At 38.2% G+C, this 20,971-nt stretch overlaps 1 protein-coding gene across 2 annotated transcripts; it reads right to left on the bottom strand.

Moving 5' to 3' along the window:
* Positions 1-1,363: 1,363 nt before the first annotated feature.
* On the bottom strand, positions 1,364-13,791 carry LOC141610685 (homeobox-leucine zipper protein REVOLUTA-like). Of its 2 annotated transcripts, none has more exons than XM_074428899.1 (10): positions 13,508-13,791; positions 8,518-9,651; positions 7,109-7,428; positions 6,949-7,009; positions 6,755-6,861; positions 6,402-6,558; positions 4,840-5,028; positions 2,982-3,268; positions 2,540-2,644; positions 1,364-1,958 (listed from the first exon to the last, which is right to left on the bottom strand). In XM_074428899.1, exons 1-9 carry the CDS (start codon positions 13,526-13,528, stop codon positions 2,587-2,589), a joined length of 2,334 nt encoding a protein of 777 aa, XP_074285000.1. In that variant the 5' UTR covers positions 13,529-13,791; the 3' UTR covers positions 1,364-1,958; positions 2,540-2,586. The 2 variants fall into 2 exon arrangements, with proteins under 2 accessions (XP_074285000.1, XP_074285002.1); XM_074428901.1 differs by having other exon boundaries at positions 8,518-8,826; positions 13,508-13,788.
* Between the last annotated feature and the right edge of the window lie 7,180 nt (positions 13,792-20,971).

The following is a 20,971-nucleotide window of genomic DNA, read 5'->3' as shown; positions in this document are numbered from 1 at the left end:
TATTCACGATAAAAAGTGGTCATTTTTTTAATATAAAATGGTTATTTCCCGTTACAACGGTTGAATGTAAAGCCTACTGTTTGTTTTATACATAGGACTATAGGAGTGACACGGCCGGCTCGAGCTAGTCTTGATCACGAGTCCAATTCATCCCGACCCAATTTAATTAGTTGCGACGGGTTAGGCTGGGTTGAGGTGACGAGGTCTGTGTCTTGTGGGTTCGGGTAGAGCTGGACTTCGGGCCGGTTCAACATGGGACGGGACGGGCTGGGTTGGGGGATGGGGAGACCGAGCCCACACTGCGGGCTGGAAGCGGGCCGAGCTAGGGATTGGTCGTCCTAAACCGGCCCGGTTAGGCAAAAAAGGATGCGGGCTGGACAGTGTAGGCTGAGGAAGAGTGAGCCCAGGATCGGCCCGTGATGGGAAGTGGGTTGTGCGGGCTCTTACACGGGTTGGGCGGGTCATGCAAATTGGAGCCCGAAATTGCGGGCCGGCTAGTGTGGGTCAGGCTGACCCGCACAAAAGTCCAGCTCTATGTTCGGGGGAGCTCGACCTACGCTTAGACCTGACAACCGGGTCAATCAGATCGGGTCATTTTGGGAACAAAAGCTTTAGATCACACACTGGTAGAGATCTATAAGTTCAATTAGAATCCTCTCCATTTCCTTTCTCTCCATTTTCTCTCACAAACTCATTTAATAATATTATCCTCTCTATACTCTACTATTAATCTTATATTTTTATGCATAAATTGTGAACCGTTCGATGTTGATAGAATACAATCTCGTCCGTAAAAAAAATGGCCTCTCCATTTCCCATTTCTTTTAGGAAATGGAGAGAATTTTGACTCCTATAAGTTCTTACGTGAACTCCAGAAATCGCCATCACTCTTAACGGCACACACAAAAAATTTGAAAGATCAAAGTGTAAATTTTTTTGCGGAATTAAGGGTTAGGATTCAAACCCGAACATTAAGTTTCTATGTTCTTTTCATAAAGAAAAGCGTGTAGTCAAGTTAAAATAATAAGTGAAGGTTTAGAAGGGTAATTTTAATTTTAATGCTAAATCGTCCAATATTAGATTTCCAAATGACTGTGCGTAGTGTCGATCATGGTTGCGCATCTTCTTTAGTGTAATTGATCAGATCAATTTTTTTGACGTCTATAGTCATAAAGGATGATCGAATTCTTCTACTGGGCCTATCTTATGTTGTAGGAAGGTCGTATAAGAAAGTTTCTGGACTTTTTTAGCGTTGACTCATATTATATTGGCCTAATGACCCGTAACAGATGGGCTAAAGAATGAGTAAATTCGAGCGAGCCCAATTTTGAGTCAGGAGGTTTCACTTGTGAAGGCCCATTGACACCATTGGCACATTCCATCTCTCACTATTACCTTTTCACTGCCAGAAAATCATTGATACCAAAAGGGAACGTTCTTAATATCTCGTTCAGAGCTATTTATCAACCAGTACGTTACTAATATAGCACGTCAAATTGACAAACTACTGTTTTCCTTCCTATAATCTGATAGTCAGATCAGCCCAATAGCGTTCGCGACATCACCACTTACCAGTGCTTTTTACCTTCCATCACCAATCCTACCATCGGGCCATTGGCGTCCAGCCATTACCTAATTTCAAAAGGCGTGCTCAAATCATGTCCACTTTTTATTCTTTCTTAATCTTGATGAGCCCAATGCTTCTGCACAAGCGCACAATACCATCAGGCCATTGGCATCCAGCCATGACCTAGTTTCAAAAGACGTGCTCAAACCATGTCCACGCTCATTCTTTCTTAATCTTGACAAGTCCATGCTTCTGCGTAAGTGCACAATTCAGTTTACACAAGCGCACAATACCATCAGGCCATTGGCATCCAGCCATGACCTAATCTCAAAAGACGTGCTCAAACCATGTCCACGCTCATTCTTTCTTAATCTTGACAAGTCCAATGCTTCTGCGTAAGTGCACAATCCAGTTAGGTTTCGGAAAGATGGATAATTGAAATCAATACCTCATCCACAACCTGAGTTACACAAGTTGCAGATTCACTCTTTTTTCAATCTTGTACTCTAAAATAAAATAAAATTATAATTCTGAACTGCTGCAATGTATTAGAAATTCCAACTCGCAGCTTTATCCTCGAAGCATTACATGTCAGCAAAGATTTATCCCATAAAAGCCAAAACCGACCAATAACCCAAGTCCACATCTAGATAGATTTAATCGGTAGGGTTAGTTGTGAGGGTGGGGTATTAAAATGGGTTTGTTTGAGTGGGTTGATTATTAATTGGAAGGGTTAGTTGTTAATGAATCTAGTGAGGAGGACTGATGTTAGGTTAATTACGGCCTAAATAAGAAATGTGATAAACAAAGTGACATTTCCCACGATGTCGAGATATTTGAAGAATGTTTTACTTTTGGAGGTCTAAGGTAAATACCAGAGTGAGATTAGCTCAAAACTTAGGACAATGGAATTCCCAAGGATTCGAATAGAAGAGAACGCTCGTTAGTAGTAGTAAGTTAGTAACAACATACCTTAAAGGAGCGGCAAAAAATGGCATCTTAGTGAAGCCAAAGATACTTCAATACTGTTTAATCAATAGCAGAAGATGTTGAAGCAATCCGGTTCCCATATGACAGCTGCAGGAAACAAAAAACAAAAAATAAAATGAGTTCTAGCTTTAACCCTTTGTTTGGATAGAGGGAATTGGAGGGAAGGGGAGGGATTACGGGGGAGACAATTTCCCTTTTTTGGTAAGCAGAATTGGGTTGAAGGGATTTGGATGGGAGAGAAAATGGATCCCTCCTTCCCTCCAGGCAAATAGTTTCCCCTCCAACAAAGGAAAGATTTGAACGGAAAACTCTCACCATCCATACTAAGTCCCCTCCCTTTCCCTCCCATTTTGATATCCCAACAAGGCCTAAAAGTCTTTCTCCATTTACTGGCAGCTAATGGAAAAGCCACAGAATAACGTACCAATAACTTTTACAAATCCAATGGACCAAGGTTAGGGACTCGAGAGAACCCACAGACAGTTTTGGGCCAACTGTGGGAGTTAAACAAGATGGGGTTATGGCCATAGCAACACTTTGAACAGAAGATATCACGCTGTCCTGCAGGTTACTATCAAACGGGAGCTGAAAGGTAATGGTAAACACAGAACGTGTCCTTCCAGAAGCTGTCGCATCCAAGGCTCCCTGGTTTGTTGGTGGTCCCACTTCAAGACCCAAAGTAAAGTCAATTGTTCGGATTGTCAGATTGTCCTGTTTCAGATTGTGCTGTAGTGAGTTGATGATCAAAATAGTGGAAGAGAACAGTTAGATTCAATGATGCAGGATTCTCCGTTATAGATTACGGCCAAAACTAAGCTGAGGTATGGGTAAATGAAAAATGTCGAAAGGTAGTCTTTGAAAGAAAGAACGAACATACTATCACCCTCTAAAGTCTAATCTTTGGTAAGTCGAAAATGTTCTATGGCTAAGCAGTAATTAGCGCAAACTTAGTGGTTTGGAAATCCAAAGGACTAATAAGTAGCCAAGAAGACAGTAAGGGAGGAGGAGCATCATCATGAAAAAATTCATCTACTGGTGCAAAGGACTAATAAGTCAACTGCACTGTCATCTATTCCACTACATATATCTACCAGAATATATATCTGATTTAAAAAAGAACTGAAACATTACCCATATTGGATCTTGATCATTTAGGGGAAAACAAAGATTACAATCGAAAGAAGGAAAAAGCTAGTGCCTCAAAGGCTACCACTAAAGGTGGAGCAAGGGATGTCGGACATATATAATCTAACACCATTACCTTGTGTTTGTAACACAAAGAGAACATTTTCAAACGACGCAAGATGAAAATAGCGTTGTGACTTGCATCGACAAGTGCTACTTCATCACAAAAGAGGCGTACAATTTTGTTGTTTGCTTATTTTTTTTCATTATTTCAGAACACTAGAAAAGCAAGATCTCAGCTCTATTGAATACGGAAAAAAGGGGAAAACAAAGGTTAGAAAAACCTAAGAAGAGTAAACCAAAAATGGGACATTAAGTCTTCAAAAACATAGTTTTAAATAAATCAAATTTTGACAAGATAATCATTTCCTCGAACACAAGTTACCTCCTTTATAGTAGTGAATAGCCTTTAAATACATAGGTTTAATTGTTGGTAGGAGCATCAGTAAGCCGGTAAGTTGTAAACAGCACGGTTTCTCCTATTATTTACCCTGACTACCAACTGTTCAATCAATTAGTAACGCTTGGGTAACACAAACTTACCAATGCTATTACAAGACCGCGACAGGTTTTTAAAGTTATAATGTATTTACAGTTTTGACTTTGACCTTAAGAATCTTAGAAAAACAGTTAAAAAACACACCCAAATACCATAATTCTAGAGATCTAGGATAATATATGTAAGAGATGTATATCTCCAGAGATATATGCATTTTCTGCTGTAACAGAATGGCCTTCCAACAGTATCACCTCAAGCATCTAGCATTTGCACATATTAGTTCAGTTTGCACGAATATCTCATGAATAGGGAATAGGGAGTAACAAAAAGTTAATGTTAACATGCAAATTCTGAACAGAGTATTGAAATTAGTGACGGACACCAATGCTAATCCACCATCCCTTCCGAAAAGGATATCAGCAAAAAGGATATAACCTAATCAATATTCACAATGCATCCCCTCCTGACTTTTAACTTTGAATATGTCAACACTAAATTAAGGTGATAAAAACATAATCTCTTATCAGAAATGCCCATTTGTCGCAGGCAACAACTAAAGTAATAGAAAAAAAATAAGAATTTCAAGACAGAAATTTACTTCTTCATGCTCAATTGTGTGATCAAGAGGCATGATTATTTGACTCCTGCTAAATCTCGTGGCCCGCATTCGTGGAAATGCATACGAATTACCCTTTAATGCTGCATCAGAATATGCGTCAACACTGACATCATCCCACCCAAAACGATGCTCTCTCAACAATCGAACCAGCACAGTAGGAGGTACATTCTGCACATCAAGTTTGTTCTATCATGCGTCATGTCAATAACTAATAGATGAATTATGCATAAATCTTGCGAAACCTATAATACAACATGCCCAAGTTTATCAGTGCACGTAAGTGAAAAGCTATGTGGCAGCCTGGTAGGATATATAAGAATTAAAAGGTTGGATATAATGGCAAAAGCCTAATGCATATTTGATTGAGGCGAGATATATTAGACATTCTGTTTATAAAGTTCATCCACACCATGAAAAATTTTAGTTAATGAACTATAAAAAATATTTCGAAACTCTACACTAAATAAAAAACCAAGACAACATGGACAAATTTTTGTAAATAGTTCAACCGTAAACTCATTTTAACAACAAATTGTTTTAAAAAATCTGAACAAGTAATTCAAACAGAAGTTCCATAAATCAAACACAACATAAGGTAAAGCAGTGTTATTGTGTTCATTACAAAGCACTGTTAACTATGCAGCTGAAATTGTAGTTAAAAACGCAGCAACATTATCAACAAAAAAAAGTCTCAAGTTAGGGGGCGTTTTGTTTATCTAAGGGAAAGGGAATGGAATCAACAAAAGGAATGAGGGGGAAAGGAATGGGATTGATCCAAATTTACCTTATTGTTTGGTTGCTTTTCAAAAGAATAAAGACTAAACCCACCATTGTTATACTCCACCACCAACCACTACCACCACAAATAGCAAGGACGACCTCCGTCCTCAACATCAACTGCGGCTGACACAAGCAACATAGTCACCGTCGCCGGCGTCCTCTCCCTGCCCCCACCATGGAGACACAACACAAGTCGAATCCTCATCCTACCACCATAAATCCCACCCCTAACCCACGAAAAACCCTCCCCAGCCCCTAAAACATCAGATGCCGGTGTTTTAGGGATGGCGAGAGATTTTTGTGGCTTAGGGTTGGGATTTGCAGTGGTAGGATGGAATTCGGAATGGGGGTGGGAGGTGTGGTTGAGATGGCGGGTGGCAAGGGAGAGGGAGCTAGCGAGTGTGGCTGGTGTGTATCTGACGATGCCGGGAACAAAGTGGTATTAGAATGGGAGGCAGTGGGGTGACGATAAGGAGGCTGTCGTGGTGGTGGTGGTGGTGGTCAGTTATGGTGATGGGTGGGTAAAGGGGTCTGAGGGGAAAGGGAATCCCATTCCCTTGGGGGGTGAGAGGTAAGGAGTTGGAGGAGTTTGGGGGTAAGGGAGGGAATCCCATTCCCTTTGTTTGTGTCAAACAAACACGAAAAGGGAATCATTAGCTTTGATTCCCTTTTCCTTTCTTTTAAACCCCCAGCCAAGGGTAGAAATTCATTCAGAATAAAATAAAAATGTTGAGTAACCCCTGAAACTCAAAAAATCATACCTGGAGTAGCATAGATGCCTTTGCACATAGCAGTACAACGACTGGTAGTAAATTAGCACCGTTTAGAGTGGCTATGAAAGGCTTGGCTTCTTCAGTACCATCACAGTTCAACAATGTCCAGCCATCATCACTGAATCCATCGCTCGCATCATTAAATCTTTTCCAGATAACAACCATGTAAGCAAAGAAATATAGATAAGTATCACGTGGAAACAAAAGGGTAACATCCGTAACAAGTTTGTCCATCTTATACAATGTTGAAATGTATGTTAAAAATTTAAAGCATCGCTGAGAAAGCCGTCAGAAAAACTATTAGGAGAAGAACCATACTTAAGTCAAAAGTAAGAATATACCTGTTCAGTCTCCCACTAAATGTTCGCAAAACTGTTGGCTGCCAACCCAAGCCATAAACAACCTCCCCACTTGTCTCCTGTGCAATTTGCAGGCCATAGTGCAAAGCCTTCACAGAGGGAACACTTTTGAGTATGACGGAATTCGAAATTCGGGATAACACCATCAGAAAGAAAATTACAAAAAGGAAGCTTACCATAAAAGAATTGCACCGACCATCCGTTTGAGTTTTACAGTAAAACCCTTTTCCTAGACAGCTGCAGGAAAAAAAAAAAAAAAAAAAAGGCTACAGAGTTAAATGAGATATAGCTTCAAGCCTTTCTCCATCTACAAGGAAAAGCCACAGAATGACGTACCTGTAGATATTACAAATCCAATGAACCAAGGTTAGGGCCTCGGGAGAACCCGGAGACAGTTTTGGGCCAACTGTGGGAGTTAAGTCAGATGGGCTTATGGCCATAGCAACCCTTTGAACAGAAGATATCACACTGCTAACATATTGGCGAGCCATAGTCGCAAAACTTTCCGGCAAGTTACTCACAAATGGGAGCTGAAAGATGATGGTCAACACAGAATGTGTACTTCCAAAAAATGTCGCATCTGAAGCTCCCTGGTTTGTTGGTGGTCCCACTACAGGACTCGAAATCAAGTCAAGTGTTCGGTTTGTTGGATTGCCCTGTTTAAGATTGTGCGGTGGTGAGTTTAATAACCAAGATAGTGAAGGGGAACAATTCCATTCGATGATGGATGATAAATTGACACTCCGTATAGAAGATTAATGTCAAAAGTAATCTGAGGGATGGGTAGATGAAAAATGTCGATAGGTTGTCCACGAAAGAAAGAACAAACAAAATAGCACCAACACAATTTTTGCCAAGTCAAACTATGCTGAAGTCAAAGTTCTAGGTTTAGAAGCCAACAGAATAATACGGACCCCAGAAGGCAATAAGGGAGGGTCATCAGAAAGGATTTCATCTAGTGGTGCAATTGCAAAAACAAGTTCCTAACAAGCTCCAACTGCATTCTCATCTACACCAAGGCATATCTATGGATCTACCAGAATATATACAGTATAATTTATGTGTGCAACTGTGCATAAATTTAAGATAGGATTAACTGAAACATCACCCAATATTGGATCTTGATCATTTAGAAAAAAACAAAGATTAGAGCAAAAAACAACCCAGCGACTCAAAGGTACCACTAAAGGCAATGTAAGGGATGTTGGATTACACAGTCTTACACTCTTATAGTCTTATCCCTGTGTTTAAAACACAAAGAGGACATTATCAAATGATGCATAATGAAAATAGCGTCCTGATTTGCATCGTCAATAGCTACTTCATACTAATAAAAAGAAGCAACACGATTTTGTTAGTCATTTGACTTCATTTCAGCATATTTTAAAACGCAAGAAAAGCAAATCCTCAACTCTATTAAAATCGAAAAATTAGGAAACTAAAAAAGAACGAGCCAATAAGTGGAAACTTAGTCAATAACAAGTAACAACATAGTTTCTTGAATAAATTTTAAAATTTGAACAATCATCTGGCTTAAGGCTATTTCCATGAACACATTTTACCTCCTTTATAATATATGAATGGGTGATAAGTTTAGTTATTGGCATGACCAATGGTAATTAGTATAGATTACAGTTCTCTAAGTTCTAAGTGAATATAAAGTTTTGACAATGAGCTGATGGATCTTAGAATTAACAGTTCAAAAACACACCTATATACCGTAATTCTAGAGACTTAAAGCGCACCTGAAAGAGATGAATATCTTCAGACTTATAAGCATCTTCTGCTGTATGAGAATGGCCATCCAAGGGTATCGCATTTTCAGCACCATCACGGTTTAGAAAGGTCCAACCATCATCCCTGAATCCACTGACCCCTCCTCCTCCTCCTTTCTTACCTCTACCTTTTCCTCCTCGCCCGCCTCTACCTCCTCCGCCCCTGTCACCGCCTCTGCCCCTGTCACCGTCCTTACCTTTACCTTTACCTTTACCACCTCCTTTCCCTTCTCCTTTTTTCATCTTATCAATATCTCCATCTCCATCTTTCTCCTTTCTCTGTTTGATAATTGGGAGAACATCACGAATTATGCTAGATGGAATTACGAGAGAAAATTGGTCGAGGTTAAACGCGATTAAGCCTAAAAACTCACAATTAGTTTTGCCCATTTTAAATAGTGGACAACCCGACATCCCAGAACCCATCCATTGTCCCAGGTTTGATACTTGTATTAATGGCAAACTAGCATTGAAATATGGGAATTCTTCTACATTCACAATATTCTCCAAAACCCGAGGGACAGGGTAATTGATAATGGCCCTCCTAAAAGAGTAATTCCCTCCCGTATGGACGAAAGAGAATACGCTATCTAATAGGGTCAATTCTACATTATTCACCTTAATTAAATCCACAAATTCGAACAGCTCATCATCTCTTGTTTTTTGGATTTGATACACAACTAATCCATCCTCCGAATTAACATACTCTGCCTCTCGAAGAACTCCGTCCCAAGACCTTGCTCTCACCGTCACCTTCTTGAGAAGGTCTTCATAAACATTATCGAGATTAGGAACCATTGCTGTAATAATTGCAGGGATGGTTGTTAAAAGTAAACCATTACTATCGAAACATATAGCACCGCCAAATTCAGGCACCTTCGCCACCTCCTCCTCCTCCTCCTCCTCCTCCCCCTCCCCCTTCTCCTCCTTCCCCCTCCCCCTCCCCTTCCCCTTCCCCTTCCGCTTCCGCTTCCGCTTCCGCGTCCCCGGCTCTGTCTCCATCCCCGGCTCCTTCTCCTCCTCCTCGTATGAGGATATCAAAACCCACAGATATTTTTTTACCGTTTCCATTGTAAAATACACAAATATTGCACCAACAAAAACCTAGAATTCAACCGAAAATCAAATCATAAAAAAGGGTAAATGTAAACTTACAAAACCCTAAACTTCAGGAACTCTCGATTTCTCTAGTTTTTGCGGCTGTGAGTATTCGTTTAACAATAAAACGGGGAGATTCAGTAGTACTCCACTTGTCGGATTAAAAAAGCTAATACTTGTCGGCTAAGCGTGCGATGTTTGTTAGGACGGAGACGGCTTGTTGTGCGTTGCCCGCCATTGTTGTTGAGGTTTAGGGTTTTTAGGTTTTTGGGTTTTAATTAATGTAGATGGTGAAATAAATCGGTTTTCTGGAGGTTTAGTGAAAGATTGGATCGTAATATCGTATGTATGGGGGGGAACTTTAAAAAATTTGACGGATTAAAAAAACTAATAAACTTTAACATTAACATCCTAATATTAATATCAATCAATTATTAATATTCATATTGTGCTAATTCCGAAGAAGAAAGCCTCGGATAAAATTCCAGATTTTCGATCGATCAGTCTTTACAATGTGGTCAATAAGCTTATTTCAGTTCTTGGGAGAAATTGTGTCGGAAAATCAGAGTGCGTTTACTCCAGAGAAGCTTAAAGCAAGTTCAACGGTAAACTAGTTGCAATTAGCTTACCTTTGCCACATCAAATGTTAAGCTACGACTACTGAAGTTGTACAATGGTTTAGCTTTGTTTATACTAGCTTGATTGAACCCAACTAATTTCTTATTGATAGTTTTTTTAGTGGGATCACTTAAGCTACTAGTCTGATGAAGTTAGTTGCTCAACCTAAGCAATTCTAATTAGCTATCTCCAATGGTTTAGCCACTAGCTTGCAATTTTAAGAAATTGCAAGCAAGTCCCTAAGCTAAACCATTGTACTTGCTCCTAGGGACAATATTCTTACCGCTTTTGAATTATTCCATCACGTGAAAAACTCAAGGCATGCGGATATATGGCGGTGAAGCTTGATATGTCAAAGGCTTCATGACAGGGTAAAGTGGGATTTCTTTTGGAAGTGGCATTGCGTCATATGGGCTTTGACCCAACGTGGGTGATCGGGTCATGATGTGTGTGTCTATAGTTTCTTCGGCAGTTTTGATAAATGGTAATGCGAAAGAAGTTTTCAGACCGGCTCGTAGAGTAGGCAAGGAGATTCCCTATCTTCTTATCTCTTTATCTTGTGTGCCGAGGTTATTTCTAATCTGTTGTGGCGTGCCATTTAGGATACCTCGCTGCATGGTATCCGTATTTGTGAAGTGACTGCAAAACCATGCAACAGTGCATTGCGCTGTGGTTTCTGATATAACGGGTGAAGATAATTTTTAAGAAAAAATTTCAAGTTTACAAATCTTTTCAAACTATCATTTCAGAAATCTTTTGAGCAAAACTTACGAAAGTAACATGCTTTATGATATGGAAAATATTTACACTTTTGGATTCAAAGAAGTACATATACTTTTCCTTATAAAAGGGAACCTTGTGACCTTGTCCTCCTTAACTTAAGACCATCCCCAAGCAGAAAGTCGAGTTAATCGGGTCACCAAATTTTTTCCTCTTAATCACACCTTAATTATCTTGACCCACTTTTACCCTCTCAAGCAGAAGGTCACGACCTAGGTCAGCAACCCAATCATTTTCCACTTTCCAGCCAATTAGAGAGTGCCACCTACCGGGTCACCATACTCAACCAAAGGTCACCTTCCCTTTGTTTTGACGGTTGTCTTTTTTTTTTCTTTCCAGCCAATGGGAGAGTGCACCTAACGGATCGCCAACAAGGTGACCAACTCAACTGAAGGTCACCAATTGATTCTGAGTACTTCAAAGTCACCAAAATCATCCTATTAATCCTAACTTAAGGTGTCATTAAGGTGACCCAACAAGGTTACGACCCAGTCGGTGACTTTGCTTAGGGATGATCTTAAGGACCATGTCTTTTGCTTTATCATCAAATCTTTCCAAAGTTGTTAAAATCTTTTCAGTGAGCCTTGTGTAGATGTGAATCAGTCACTCTACTCTAAAATCATTTTAAAATAATGAAAAGTTTTTATCATTTCTAAAGCTTAGATTTTTATAATAATTTCTCTATTCTTAGGCTTTATGTTCCTTGCCTATATAAGGAGCTCTTTCCCTCATGGCCTCATTCACAACTTAAGACTTTTAAGAACATTTATTGAGTAATATTTGTAAAGCATTTCTAAGTCAAAAAATTCTGTTTTTCTTTAGTATTTGCAAAAACGTTTTTAAGTCTTAAAGTCTTCAATTGTTTTCAAACGTGCTGAAATGTCTTCATGTATCAATTCGCTGCACTGCGACATAAAAAGTTTGTTCCATGATTCTCGTGTTTAAATTTTAATTGTAATCTCCATGTTTTTAAATGCACCACTGAGATTCTGACTCTGTAAACCTGTTAGATAAAACTTAAGTCTTGAAGCGGAGTAATTTTGAGCACGTGAAAGTTTTGAAGCGGAGTAGTTTCAAACAAGTGGAACCGGGGTTGATTGTCGAGTTATTTTCATTGTAAGGGGTTTAGTTGTTTGAGTAAATTTCTAAACAAACAATAAAATAACGGTATCGTCTTGTTTGTTCATTTACTTTTACGTTCATTTACCTTTTCTTATTTCTTGTTAATCTTGCTTCCACTTCTGTGTCACAGTCACTCATACTGTGACATAGACCTTATGTACCTACTTGTGAACTCACAATCAATTGAGTTTCTCAAGTCTTGTACTTCATACTTCCTTCATTCAACTCCACTCAGCATATTTCTTTTTTCTTCCATTCAACTCCACTATACCTATTGCCTAAAAAAGGAATGTCAAATGATCATTTTGTCCTCATATCCCATTATTTATTTACAATATTTGGCACTCATACCCACTTATTTACATCATACCCCATGACTTATTTACAATATTTTCTATCCAACCTCACCCTTCTTAATATTTGTGCAAAATACAAATAGGTAAAGTGGAGTTGAATGGAGTAGTAGTTAATACTTGTGTTATCAATTGACGAAGTTAAAGATAATTTTTTTAAAAAATACACCTAATCCACCCCCTTCCCCTCTTAGAAATTAATCGTTCTTAACTCCATATTTTGAAAGACATTCTTGAGACGTACAGAATATATAAGATTGAAAAAACTAAGAAATTTTGCCTATTGGGTTTTTAAGGTAATTTTAAGGGAGTTTCAACTTTCAACTCACGTAGCATTTTGCTAACCGTATACTTAGATTTTAAGTCGTTATATTAAGAGCTATAAATAAAAAGCGTAAGTTTAGATCTAGCTGAATGCTTAACTCCCTAACTCTCCCTATACGTACGGTATAAGTGATAACCAACTTACCATCCGAGACGGAACTAGCTAGTAGCAAAGGGTAATACTTAACTAGGTTACCTCAAAGCCCCCAATGAGGCAATCGATAGTTAAAAATTAACAAATTTTGGTATCTAAAAATCCTTAAAACATAAGATCTTCACATAAACATAAACATAACATTAACATCAGATTTATGAATTAAAAGCTGCTACCTGAGAATTTCATTTCTAGCATCGCTCTTGTTTGCTACACCTCTAATATTCACGTCTCACCAACAACCCTAAGATAACGTAGCCAAAACCGAACCTTTTTTGAAGCGTATATTTTTTCTTAGTTTGCGATCTAGTATCTTTGCTAAGACTGCATTTTTAGAGATTTTTTCGGGTAGCAGAAATCAATAAATTTAACTGTATCTATCGCGGCCGACGAACTTTGCGCAACACCGCGTGATCGAGTTAAGTAAAGCTCGTACATAATACGTAGTATTTAGTATTCTACTCAATAGGTAATTAACAGAACAAGAGAATCAGCGATGCTAGCTACGTACCTTAATCAAGCTGAAATCCATGACTTACTTCTTTGTAATACTCCCTCCGTCTCAGCCAATTGCTTACCTTCTATTAACACACTGAGCTCATCACAATTAATATAAAAGGTAAACAAGTGATTGAGACGGAAACAATATATGACTTCATCACAGATATATACTACTTGGCATGACAGAAAGATCTGGTGTTTTCGAGGGCGAGAACGGTTTTCTTTAAGGTGGGTATTGGTGGTTTTCGGGGGATAGATATGGGATTATGGGTGGGAGTAAATGAGTGGTAGCTGAACATTTAGTATGGGATTAATAATAATAATAAATAATAATACATTAAATTAAATAAATAAGAAAATTGAGAAAATGGAGGAGAGAGGAAAATCACGACAAGATGTGGTGTGATGTGGTGTGGTGTGGTGTGGTCGTTCTTCTTTAATCTTGTGATTCTTTTCAGATCACTCCACCAATATTTTCTGCTCATTTCTGTTTTTTGTTGTGGAATCTTTAGTACGGTGTATGACCAGTTTTGATTCTACATGACCCGGTTTTGATTCTGGTTTATGCAAAAGTTCGTATATAAAATAGTACTCCGTATCGTATATCTTTGTTCACTTTACAAAACTTTCATCTCCATATGCCCAACAAAAAGTCATGTCGATTATGAGTATACCTGTCAAAACATGACACAATTCGAAATACTGCTCGAAATTAAACTCGCCAAAAAATAATCCCCTTTATCAAATTCAAACAAGAAAATGTGGGATGGCTAGAATCTAACATCAAATTATCTGTATGTATAACGGACGTGTCTTTAATTTAATTCCATTTCATTTTAGTTAATCAATATATCTATATAAAAGAGGCTTTTTTCAGGCAATTTTAGAGACTCCACGCTTTCTTAAACACTCGAGTCAAAATAATAAATATATTAATATAAAAAAATATATCACGTTAAATTCTTATTAACTAAGCTATATATTTAGGATATATTAAGATAAATATTGGATTACTATAATAATATAACTCCTGCACTTTGCATTTGATGTCTATTAAAACTCTACTGGGAAAAAACTTTTATGTCATCTATATATACCAATAAGAAAACAAGAAGTTGTATTGGTCTTTGGTTTTCCGTTCATAATCAATATATACGTTATACTTTTTTTCTACTAAGCCGTTGTTTCGTTTTAATAGTAGTTCATCCTGCTACTCTTACGTCATATTCAATTGTTGTTTGTTCTTAATAATGATATATGTACATTGTTTTTGCCTGTGTTAAAAATTAGTGTTGATTATCTAATATAATGTTGTTACTTTATTTACATATGCTTAACTAATAGCTTGAGTTTCCGTTTTTGTAGGAAGTATTCCGTCCCGATTGAGACAAAATCAATTAGACCCGCCGATTTCAGTAGGATCATATGGGTCTAATGAGTGACGCTATGAAGGAATCGACGTGAACGTAGGTGAAACCCGATACATGGTGGAGGTGTTGATGTCCAGCGAACTAGATATAGTCCGTCAAACGACGCGATGCTCCACACTACTAGACATGATTCCTTCAATATTGATTATAGAAAAATCTAATGTCCTAAAACAAATAATAAGGCTAATGAGTGCCGCTATGAAGGAATCCCTAAAGCGTGCAGACTTGTACGTTGCGCATTGGAGACGCAACGGCTACTTACAAGCTAGATACTTTAGTCCCTACAAGCGAACGATTAACAAGGAGTCAAGTGCTAATAGCTCGACAATTGGTCACAAAGGGCTAGCCAAGAAGAGGTCATCAATGGTTGGTTTCGAAGCTGATGATTTGCCTAGAGTTGTTCCATATTATTGTAGGGATAATGGTTTTGTTAGTAGCAAGGGCGGAATTAGAGTTGGGACTGTTGGGTGTTGCTCTTCAAGGAAAATGATAAAACGGCTAATAAGTTGCACCACCTCTCTCAGTGGTGAAATCACAAAATAATTAACGTAGTAACTAACAAAACTAATGTAGCGTGTCGTTATTGTTTATTTTATTTGAAATATGTGTTGATCTTGAAATTATCTACAAATTTAGTTAACATTGCTTAACATGGATGTTTTGTTTATTATAGAGAAGGTAATATATGTGAAGATTACTTAAAGATATAATTAACAATCATTAATGAATTTTGTATATTTTGGAATATTTTATCACAACCGTAAAGACTCCTAATATATTTGTTTTAATAGAATTCTATTGTCTTTCATACTCTCTATTTCTATATAAGTTAAATTGATTAGAATTTAAACTATAAATAGTGTATATAAACTATGCCATGAACATCTGCCTATTAACCTTTGTATTTGGTGTTTTATACGTATTTGACAGACACAGACCATGGCCGCCTATATCCCAGTATGGAAGATGGCAATTAAAATTCAATCTTAACTTGACAAGAAAGGTGAGATTAACTATCGGGTGTGAACCGTTTATTATTTAATTATGCTACGATCATTATTTTGTTACACAGACTCACGGAGTACTAATTAAGTTTTAGAGTCCATAGTTTACCATGATATCAAAACGACGTAGAACACTGCAATATTTGCACAAACCCAAACCTTCCCAATACATTTTTTATTACTGATTGGAGTAGTTCTTAAAATTATGCGAAGATAATGAGAAGACTACTGCCAATAGTAGAACACTTATCCTAAAACAACTACTCTATACTACTACTATATAATATAAATATAAATTAAAAACAATATAAGGACTGATTTGTGTGATCATAACCATGGAAAGGCAGAAATAATCAATTTTTGTTATATAACAGAGAACTCATTTATAAAAATTACTTATTTTATGACTATGGATCATAATTCTACGAGGGTGTATTATACAGTAAATTGTAATGCTCACACAATACTGTACATTTGAGCAAGTGGTTAAACTGTATGATGTTGCACTATGAAAACAATGCACACTATTGCACTCATTCAGTCGGTCTTGATTAAGATTGACATTTTAGCCGTTTTAAGTTTGAAACAGGTCAAATACTATCACATGGTAGTAATAAAGATAAAACATTAGGTATTTCCTAGACAACAAATCAAAGTTATTATTTGGATTAAAAGCAAATGACTACCCAAAATGGAATTGTTTAAAATTTTAATGAAAAATTATACATGGAATGAATGCCTTTGTGTTGGGATTTTTTTTTGGACAATAGTGTGTATGTTGTGGATTAATTGAGGGATAAATGATGAAAGAAGAAGAGTTACACGGAATTGACAACCCTTTGACTGTTTGACATAATTATTTGATTTAAGATTTTAAAAAAATGAAAGATACGAAAATTTATACGGAGTACCTTATTTGAGTAATTGAAATACAACTTTTGCGTATCATTTAAAATGTTATTAAAAGGTCTAAACCATTAGAGGGAGGACAAATTTGAAATCCGTGCAACGCACGGGCACAAAATCTAGTTTGATTATATTTTACACATGACCGAGACTGAAAGAATATAACATATAATTATATGAAGGACTCCATAATTAATTACAAACCAATTGTAATTATTACATGGCCTAGCTCATGATCACCTCCGTATAAATCAAAGCTTAAAATAAATAGTGTCATCTTAAATAAGAATATGTGATAAATCAATGCGGAGTAACCAAGTATCCAAGCTCATGATGATTGATTCTAAATTTCTAAGTCAACATGCTAATCTTGATTTATTATGATGCATTGCCTCTAATTATTGAGACCCCACTGACAGGTTAATCGTATACCTACCAAAAATACCTAACTGGTCTCTAACTAATATAGTTAGGGGAGTCGGGATCGTATCCACAGGGAGGCAATTTGTTCTATTTGCTAAATCTAATCTGTCTATGTAACAAGTCTAGGGTTTTGATTTTGTTTGTGTTCCGGGTGTAATTCCAGAGCAAGTATCGTTACCACCCGTGGCTTGTAGAATAATGTCTTGAGTTGAACCCTTCTTGCTTCTATCGTTCCTCTCGGCCTCTCCTGCAACAATGAACGAACTGAGGGCTTGGCTTTGTGCCAAGCGTACTCACTCCGACGCTCAAGTCAGTAAACTTAAAGGATTAAGTCGTATTACTTGGCTAGGTATGTATTGTAGAGAGATAAGGAAGATATTACCAGATGAATAGTGTATTTAGGTTCAGTTGTGGATCCTTTCCTCAATGAAGGTTGAGGAGTATTTATAGGCTTTCACCTTTTGTCACGTAGTGGCCAAGTGACTAGCAGGTGGAAAGACTGATCTACCCCTCGGCCGAGGGACCTATGGCAGGCCGGCGGGCCATGTTGACTCACCGCCGAGGGGTCTTGGATATTAGTACGCGGGTATGTGTCCCGGCTGGCAGGTTGTCACGCCGAGACCCAGCTAACAGAGCCGAAAATTTGCATCGGCTAGGGTCAGTAACACCCCCATACTCCAAGTGCCTTACCAGGACCACTCAGGTATAAGGATGCCACCATCTCGGTTACCCGAGGCATGATAATCATAAGACAATGAAGAAACATACTTAATTAAATAAGTTTAAGTGATTACATTACAAAACCAATCAACAGAATACAATTGTTCTCAAACTATAAACCAACCGAAAGGAACTGTCCTAACAAACACAGCGGAAGACTAAAGACTATGATATGTGATGACTCCATCCCCAGCTAGATCCCACGCGTATCCAAGATATACCGCAAGCAATCGCTCACCACCCCGAATGGGTCACCACGATTTTAAAACATTTAAACGGGTCAAGACTAATCACACAAACAATATAGACAAGCAATAACAAGATACACAGACATTTTGAATCACACACACACACACACCACCAACCAATTCCCATCATCTCAATATCGACCGTCCACTTTGGACCATACCGCCGATGGGAGACGCGCACCGTTCCCACCTAAGCCCCGCTCATCATACCGAGCGATAACCCTGTCCATTAATGTGCACATCCCCTTTCGTGGCGGGTTCCAAGAAGGGCGAAACTAGGGCGTGAAATCACTCCCGCAAGTGACCCCACTCAGCCGAGAACGCATCTCGAGAGCCATAGACAACCAATCACAATCACAATCACAATCACAATCATCATATCAAAGAACTAACTACAGCACATCACCAATACCCCATTATGGGACTAATACTGAGTAGGAAATCCTACCTGGAAAGCAACACAATCATCAGTCGATCTAGCAGCTGTCTCAAAACCTCTCCTTTACAAATCCTTCTCCTATCACATAATCACATAATCACAATCTAACCTTAACAAATCATAAAAACCCCCAATCCCAAAATTAGGGTTTAACCAAATCAAAGGAAAGACAATAAAAAGGGTACGTAGATCTTACCCTCGACGCAAGGAATCCAACGACACGAAAAACAGCAAGAACCGACCGTCTGAACTCCGGGAATTGTTAAGGATGCGATTAGGAAGAAGAACTGACTGCTTTCTCTCTTAAACAGGTTTTAGGTTTTGGTAAAAGTGTTTTAAAACAAAGACGATTATGTTTAAATACCTTAATCGCATAATTAACAAAACCCGCGAAAAACTCCCCAGAATGGGACACTCGATCGAGTACCCAAGGTACTCGATCGAGTACCCCCCTACTCGATCGAGTGCCCCAGCTACTCGATCGAGTACCCAACAGGTCAGAAACTATTTTATTTCGCAACTTGCCCTTACTCGACAGAGTAAGGGCTACTCGATAGAGTACCCCTAGACATATAAATACGGAGTATTACAGTCTTCCCTCCTTAAAAGGAACTTCGTCCCCGAAGTTCAAACCACCACTAAACAAAGGTACTCCCATAAGCCTCCCGACTCGAAGGTCAAACAAAACACAACGTAAAACATGATACTAACCCCAACTATGTTTACTTCCACAACATGACTCACTATATCGTATCTACCACATATATATCTCTCACGACACCAACTCCATACATAATCAACTACCATCCTCTAATGCTGCTAGCTCCATAATATCATCAACTATCAAACCCAATACTAAGACAGTCATAGACATCAAACGGAATGTTACATTCTACCACCCTTAAAAGGAACTTCGTCCTCGAAGTTTACTCAGACTCATAACATCATCCTCCAACTGTCAACACTATATAAAATATTCTCATACTCCGAAGCATCACCCTACTACAAGCACGGCCATGGCCTTTTATAAGTATTATCCACAAAACAAATCCCTCCTTTACGCTACGCTAACACTCTACTTCCAATTATATTACCGCATGCACCACCATGAAAAATGTTACGTCCTCGTAACTCACTAATACTAAATCCTTAGCTATATTTCATTACCCTCTTTACCACTATATGTCAAAGATAACCGTTTATAAACCAAACACTCACTATTCTTATATCCAAGGCTCCCGTACATAAACATTTCTCATTCCTCAACTCATTCGGCATAGCACCTAACCTATACCATAAACTCGTAGCAAGTCGCCATACCCACTCTTCATTATTATCGCCAAACCAACATACCTCGCTATGTAAAGCACTTATCTTCCAGAAGCATAACTCCCGATCCACACTCGTTACGTATACTCACACTAGATCCTCAAGTTCTTTCCTTCATTACCGCAAAACTCATACACAACTTAACATGACACTAATTCCCAATACCCTACACTCACTTTCTCAACAAAAGATTATGAACCACCTGCATCTTTCGGGTCATTACCACACATGTTCTACGACTCACTTGCCATTACCATGTCTCTCGAAACCTTAACTAGAACAAGATCATAATTATTGTAACAACCTCTCACAACCGTGTCCCATTAACAGAATGTCACTATACCATGACAACAACGAAAACATATACAACTCTCTTTATATTAAACTCTACCCTCCTTCTCAAACTGAAACTTGTAAGAAACATTAGCAAACAAAACAATAGTCTATTTGCCAAACTGAAACTCACAGGAAACGACAACAAATAAAACAACAATATATGTATGACTGGTATGTATTTTCGAAACTCGAATCATAATCATCCCGCCTACTCCACCACAACCGGTGACGGCATCACAACACCGCCACCAACAGCCACACCGTAGTGCGAAAATACCCGTATCAAAGACTATGTACCGTGCCCGGATCACCACCCGAAGCACCACAACCACACCGATAGACATCACAACCGCATACCATTCCTAAACACCGACTCAAAGATAACTTCTCAGACAAGAAAAACTTACTCAAATCCACTTTATTAAGTCACCACGCAACATATTATATGGATACACAGATAAGCATCTCATGAACATCATCTCTACCATTTCATGGAATACACATGTGTTATTAATACACATAAAATTATAACTAGCCATGTCAATTAGTCACATTATTACCCTTTTGGATATCATTCAATTAAATTACCGTGTCCAACATATATATTACAGAACATTCATAAAACAACTTTATAATTAT

Source organism: Silene latifolia, chromosome 11, assembly GCF_048544455.1.
Source record: "Silene latifolia isolate original U9 population chromosome 11, ASM4854445v1, whole genome shotgun sequence".
Taxonomy (NCBI): Eukaryota; Viridiplantae; Streptophyta; class Magnoliopsida; order Caryophyllales; family Caryophyllaceae; genus Silene; species Silene latifolia.
The sequence above is the reverse complement of the archived record's forward strand: the minus strand, read 5'-3'. Positions and strand labels throughout refer to the sequence as shown.